The sequence below is a fragment of the Brachionichthys hirsutus genome, chromosome 18 (genome assembly GCF_040956055.1).
Source record: "Brachionichthys hirsutus isolate HB-005 chromosome 18, CSIRO-AGI_Bhir_v1, whole genome shotgun sequence".
NCBI lineage: Eukaryota > Metazoa > Chordata > Actinopteri > Lophiiformes > Brachionichthyidae > Brachionichthys > Brachionichthys hirsutus.
The window spans coordinates 9,036,516-9,043,244 of NC_090914.1; the positions used below are offsets into that span (position 1 = coordinate 9,036,516).

General features: G+C 44.4%; 1 protein-coding gene across 1 annotated transcript; it reads left to right on the forward strand.

Annotated features, from left to right (window-relative positions):
* The first annotated feature begins 3,180 nt into the window (after positions 1 to 3,180).
* Positions 3,181 to 4,964, forward strand: LOC137907778 (uncharacterized). The gene is made up of 4 exons (XM_068752136.1): positions 3,181 to 3,773; positions 4,100 to 4,430; positions 4,498 to 4,673; positions 4,745 to 4,964. Exons 1-4 carry the CDS (start codon positions 3,181 to 3,183, stop codon positions 4,962 to 4,964), a joined length of 1,320 nt encoding a protein of 439 aa, XP_068608237.1.
* The last annotated feature ends 1,765 nt before the right edge of the window (positions 4,965 to 6,729 follow it).

A 6,729-nucleotide genomic window follows, 5' to 3' on the forward strand; every position in this document is an offset into this window, starting at 1 on the left:
ACCAAACCACTGAGGACGGCTCACCCCTCTTCCCTTTTGTGCCAACAGCATTTAGCCCCCTAGTTGCCCCCTCCGAAAACTGTCCAGCTGTATTAATTTAAGATCCTGCTTTCTTTTATTTAATCTTTTGCATATTTTTTTTGTTATTTTTACTTTCTATTTATGTAAATATGTCTCAAGGCAAAGCTGCCAAGGGATTATTTCTTTACTCAGCTTTTTAAAATACAATACAACTTATGTTTTATAGAGTTTTGGGATAAGAATCTAATTAGATCATAATCAGAAGTGACATCTAATGTTTAAAATACTGCACAAGCTTCCGGGTTTCACCCTCCGATTTAATCAAATTAATATTTAAAAACAAAAAAACAAAGACCAGCTGATTTGTACTGAAATGGAAGACACAAAAAATAAATCGCCCCTGATTTTTTAAGGCTATTTAGCATTTATTTTGTGGCAAACTCTTTGTCCTTGAACCCACACTCCTCTTACTCACTCCCTTTATATTGCTGAGAGCAAAATGTTTCTTTTGCCAAAGGAATATCCGCCAACTGCAGCTCACTGGTGCGATATTATAGAAGACTTCATAAAGTAGACGTGAATGTATTGAAGGTATCTTAACAGTAAAGCACTTTTAAATGTTTGTCCATGATAGATTAGAGAGGAATAAACGCACAGGATCCTGCAAGCATGTCTGGTTCGGAGAGGACACGTGGACAGACGTGTCTGTCTTTCTATCTGAGCTGGACAACAGCACAAAAGCGGTTTTCATGGGGTAGTTTTTTTTTTAATGCAAAGCAATGTAAGCACCTGTATATAATCTGTGCTGTGTAATATCGAATTATGCTCAGTGTGAGGACTCATCGGACAATTAGGGTTTTAATTAATGCTCTTTATTAAGGTCAGTATCTGTATGTTAAAAAAATGTTCCATCTGTAGGTTTTCCATCTTCTCTGTTTAAAAAAAATAATAATAATTTGCTTATTTCATTGTAACTTGTTCTTGATAAGTGCCTATATTGCTTAAGTTTTGACAAATCATTTGGATTTATTTGCCCTAGGCTAACATGGTGCTGATTGTGGTCAGTTAACGGAGTATTTCAACACAGTACATTGGTTTTGCGGTTTAAACACATGCAAGTCAAGCTTATTGAAAGATTAAAACGCTTATTTGTTCCGTGCATATATTTGTTTCTCTGTACAGACGATGTTTAAATGTTTCGTTTTCATGGTGTCCCTGAGAAAGGCTTGTTGAAATCGAATGGTCCCTAAATACTACCCTAAAATTTGGAGTAATAAAACTACTAGACATACTAAGATGCATGTTTTATTTCATGTGAGCCACACAGAAGACGGATCATTCACACACAAACAATTTGGGATAATAAATTCACCTAAATTTGATGTTTTATGGTGGATTTATTATTATGGTTGAGGAAACCGGAGAACCCGGAGAAAACCCACGGGCAGAACATACAAACTCCACACAGGTAGGATTCAAACCCGATACCTTCCCGCTGCACAGTGATGACACAATGATGTCACATCTTGCAGGATCATCAGGTCAGATCCGGTTTGGATTGTAAGCAGCCTCGTTAAAATATGAAGTCGGTAAGTTTAAATATTCACTAAAGTATACGTGATTACGGTCTGCAGCGGTCTGTGAGACGAACATACGGGTTGAAGCTCCATCTGTGATGTTAAAACATCAAATGCATGTCAGCCGAGGCCGGACTGATGACGTCACGGGTCTCTCTGCTGGGAATAAAGGGCATGTCCCAGGAAAATTGTTGCTGCTTTATACAAAAACTAATCAAAATGTCATGGTGTCTTAGGACTGACCTCAGGTGACCTCGGGAATGTTTTATCAGACTCTTATTAGAGGTCACGCTAAGATAAAAGGAGCTCTGGTCCATAACGTTCCCCTGATAAGGTCTCTGAGGGCGTCAGACACAAGCTTTGATTTGGTTTAAAACCAAATCAATGAAATTAAATTGTACATAATGGGAGACTTTGTTTGTTTGTTTATTGCTTCTTACCTGTGTGTGAACTTTTAAATCATAAACCTTTCACCCTTTTTTTTTTTATTAGGATCCCATGATGATGAAACTGTTTAATTAAATGTGATGCAATAAAGTCGCCTCGCCTCCTGGGGTTAGACAGAGGTGAGCTGAAGGAGGGCATCAGTTCTGGTCCGGTAGAGAAGTCAACATGCAGACCAGCAGCAGAACTAAGAAGCAGTTGTGTTAAAGGAGAACTGAACACCAGACAGTGACAGGCGTCCGTTGAGCAGTTTAATCATTTAAACGTTGTGACATCATCGTTGACTTCTGTTCTGGTCGCTCCCTAAAATCAGGTCGGAACCGCTCAGCGCTCCAGAGGAGACTGGTGAGTTGTGGATGCATTTAATTGTTAATGCTTTATTTAAATATGATCAAAATCTACAAATAAAACTTATTGTCAGCAGCTTTAACTGATCTTTTTCAGTCATTTTAAGATCAAGGGAATTTTCTCTGCTTTCTCTTTGTTGGAAAATTCGACCCTCCCAGTTTATCATCTGCTGGGATAAGGGAATGAATATAATACTAATTATGTAAGCTACCCAATCAACAGAGATCAATGACTTCTGTCTGCATGTGGAAATAGTGTGGATATCCGTGAAACTCTGAATATTGTTAAAAGCTTCCTTGAATGGCCTGTTGTTCAGTTTATTGTAGCCTTTGGTCAATCATTTGCAGACCTGTTTGTCGTTTATCATCCCTCTCTATCTGCCTGGAGGGAGTGTTTGTCTTGGTCGAGATAAGAAAGGCATTCACGCATCGGCCATCTTCTGATCACAGACTACGAGACAGTCAGAACTCACCCGGTGGTCAAACGTAGCACTCCCGAACTATTTACCATACAGCGTGCTCCACAGGGGTCTGTACTAGGGCCCCTTCTGCTTCGGTGTACCCCCCGTGAATTCTGGTTGTGAAAAAGAAGCTGCATTTTCCTTTAGGAAGATGAAAGGATGAAGCAACACCTTTTAAAGAAAAGACATTAGAATTTGTTTGTAATTAAAAATCAGTGACGTCATCAGAGACAGGTTTAAACCGCTTCTAAATGGAAGTTGTTTCTTCCTTCCTCTTGTCTCTACTTCTGCCTCAGGATGGGAACGCATCCCGTCTTTGGATGAACGGACATGGCAAAAGAACTGAAGGGGAAGTTTTTCCTCATCTTCACTGCTACCTTCATCTTCATCCTCGTCATCACCATCAGAATTTCCAGGACGGACACGGCTGTCCCGAAGCCGCGCTGGGCTCCAAGCACTTGTCCCTTGTCGGTCTCTGAGGAGACCATCACCCCCCTCGTGGACACCAAACACCTGCTGGTGTCGGCCTACGTGGACCAGAGGGTGAAGGGATTCGACCTACGCATCATCGGGATATTTAAGCGGGACTCCATCCGCCCCCTTTACTGCCGGTTCTGCTGCGTGACCCGGATATCCTCCACAACTCCGGCAACTATTATCCAACATTCAGACAACTTTGGTTTTCCCTACGCCACCACGGATGTCCTGTGTCAGATTCCTGAGGGATGCGACGCCACGCACGTTAGTCTTCTGTCTCAGGGAGACGAGCCGGAGAATTCCCACCACGTTTGGCTTCCTGTGAGAAACCAGAAGAGCGAGGAGGAGGAGAAGAAGCCGCAGTTCGACTTCACCGTCTGCATCTCCAACCTGTTTGCAAAGTACAACAACGTGCTCCAGTTTGCGCAGACGCTGGAGATGTACAGGTCAGCGCAGCATCAGCACCACAAGAAATAAAATAAAACACCTGCTACATCCTAAAGCTAATGAACTAACTTGGTGTTTAAACCTCCCTGGAATGCCCCCTTTGTTCTTCCTATCATGCCCAGTCTTCATGCTACGCTATGCTAACCAGCTGATGGCTCAAGCTTTGCACTGAGTTCATCTTTGCTGACCCGTGTTGTTAATATTTAAGCCAGCGCTCCACCCGCGTGCTTGCAGTTCAACTTTTTGTGTCTTTATTTATTTAGAACTTCATAAAAACCTGGTGCAAAAAAAAAAAGTGAGTGTTTGTTGTCGTCGCTGGTCTCAGGTTGCTGGGCGTGGGCCGGGTGGTGATCTACAACACCAGCTGTGGCCCGGATCTGGAGCGCCTGCTGCAGGGCTACGTCCAGGAGGGCTTCGTGGAGATGGTCCCTTGGCCCATCGACAAGCATCTGGTCCCGTCTACGGGCTGGCTCTTCTCACGGAGCGGCGGGGACGTTCACTACTTCGGCCAGCTCGCCACGCTGAACGAATGCATTTACAGATCCATGGAGCGGTCCAGATACGTCCTGCTGAACGACATCGACGAGATCGCCATGCCTTACAAATACGACAGTCTGAAGCCTCTGATGGAGACGCTCCAGCAGCAGCACCCACATGTAGGACGCCTCAGGACCTTAACTGTTGCATCCCGTTCAGGGATTACACTCTTAATTTCTTCTTCAGGTGGGAGTCTTCCTCATCGAGAACCATATCTTTCCGAAGTCCCCCTTTGAGGACAGAAAGGACGGCCCCCTGCCTACATGGAGAGGGGTTCCAGGCTTTAATATTCTGCAGCACGTCTTCAGGGAGGAGCCCGATAGAAGCCAACCCCACCCCTTCAAGATGATCGTCGATCCGCGGTAGGCTGACCTTTCCGGAAGGCGTCGCATCCAGTTAACATGAAGCGTCCAATCGCAAATGTCCTCGACAGGTTGGTGGAGCAGACCTCGGTGCACGAAGTCCTCAAGACCTTCGGGCAAGTCTTAAAAGTCCCACCGGAACTCTGCCATATCATCCACAGCCCGCTCCACGTGCCGAAGCCCAAACCGCTGGAGCGGCTCCGCGTGGACACCCGGCTCTGGGACTTCAAAGACCAGCTGCTCCCCAGTATGAAGACGGTTCTGGAGAGAGCCGGGCTGCTGAGGTCATAGGTCACGGCCTACGCTGCACTGGTTTCGCCACCAGGCGGCGTTTGGTCTGTGATATCATTTCGCCTCGTCCTCTATATCTCCCATCTGATTGGCGAACACAAGGACGCCATACGTTTGGATATTTCTCTGTCCTTCACTTTGTCTCGTGTTTTTGTTTCCTTATCTTCGCCGCCTGAGCTTGTCTCTGTCTGCCCAACATTGTTTAGAATCAGCCGCCTATTCATGGCCGAGGTTAGTTGATGTTCTACCCTTAGATTTAGTGGCCTTGTTGGTTCTCGACCCCGGAATGTTTTCAGAACTCTTCGTCCTCTATGTTTCTTCTATAAATTCGTAAACTGGGACTCTGCACTCCCCGATAGTCTTGATTTATGTTGTGTGTTTTTGCAGGCCTAAATCCTCCATCGCTTTCAGCTTACCTGAGGTTCCTCCCCCCTACTTGACTTTGACCTCGCAGCTATCGCGTCTCCATCGTCTTCAGTTTCTCACACTCCCTCTGTTATTTACATTAATGCTTATTGATCAGCTGGTTTTGGAGTATGAGTGTGTGTGCGGTGTGTGCTCTAGTCATATCTAAATCTTCCTGAGCGTGCTGTAACGTCACGCTCATTTGGGTGTAAGGCCCAGGCTGGTATGGGGGCGGGGTTTGATTTTCCTCCTGAATGATTGCGTTCTGGAAAAAGTTTGTGCTTTCGGGTTTCGGTTGATGTGGGAGGGCCCGTCCCTCATCCACCCCCTCCCAAAAGTAAAAGGAGGACACCTGGGTGTAGTGTGTGTGTGTGTGTGTGTTCTTTCCTGCATAGTTGTAACTGATAATTTCCTGCACCACATATTTAGTGTGTTTTAAATCATTCTCAAGTTTTAATTAATTTTGCCTTATTTAGAATGTTGTCAAAGTATGATTCCAGTTATTGTTATTAGATTCACTGAGTGAGTGTGTGTCAGTGCTGGGTCTGAAAATGGACCTGTCAGACCCCCTTTAAACTGTTTTTGTAACAATTCCTCTAACTCCTCAATCTTATCTTTTATCTTTTTAGCTGGTGTTTTCAAAAAAAATGTTTTTACCTCTAATTATTTCGCCCCGGGTCTCTGGTTTTGAATTGGTGGCCCCTATTTTATGAAGCTCAACTTCCAGAAGTTGCCATTTGGGTTATTATTTGTATTTTATTATTGTTTATTTATTTACTTGTAGTTTTAACCAGTCTAAACTATTTTTTTCTTTATAGGCATCTCTTCACTCCTACTCTCACTAACCTTTGGTATCAGGACTCTAAACTCCTAGTGATGCCTTTTAGGCTCTATACCAGTGTTTCCCAACCGGTGTGCCGCGAGAGATCGTCAGGTGTGCCGTGAGAAATTTTCCAATATCACCCAAAAAAAAAATATTTTTAATTTTTAATTTTTCTAATATCACCTAATTAACATTGTCGGGTGTCCGTGCTGTAATAAAGTGTGTGCCGCCCGTAGATCGCGCTTCAGACTTTGAAGTGAACGACAGAAGCTGGTTTCCGTGATTGTGAGCCAAAAAAAAAGTCTGTTAAAGTCTAACGTGATTGGTCGAGATGTGTGTGTGGGCGTGTGCGCGTCCACAACGAGCAGGGGGGGGGGTTACGCACATGCAGCACAGCGAGCGGACGAAACGAAAGGGAGGCAGTGAGAGAGAGAACTTTAGACCAGAGACAAACGACGCGCTGGAAAGGGTAAGGAAAAAACGAGCGATAGAAAACGTAGAAATCCGGACACATTTTAACGCGGTTGACACAAAGGC

Excerpts from the sequence above, each read along its gene's own strand:
- LOC137907778 (XM_068752136.1), top strand. The coding sequence starts at position 3,181 with ATGGCAAAAGAACTGAAGGGGAAGTTTTTCCTCATCTTCACTGCTACC. Across the intron at positions 4,431-4,497 it reads TCCAGCAGCAGCACCCACAT|GTGGGAGTCTTCCTCATCGA; the intron begins GTAGGACGCCTC and ends TTTCTTCTTCAG. Across the intron at positions 4,674-4,744 it reads AAGATGATCGTCGATCCGCG|GTTGGTGGAGCAGACCTCGG; the intron begins GTAGGCTGACCT and ends TGTCCTCGACAG.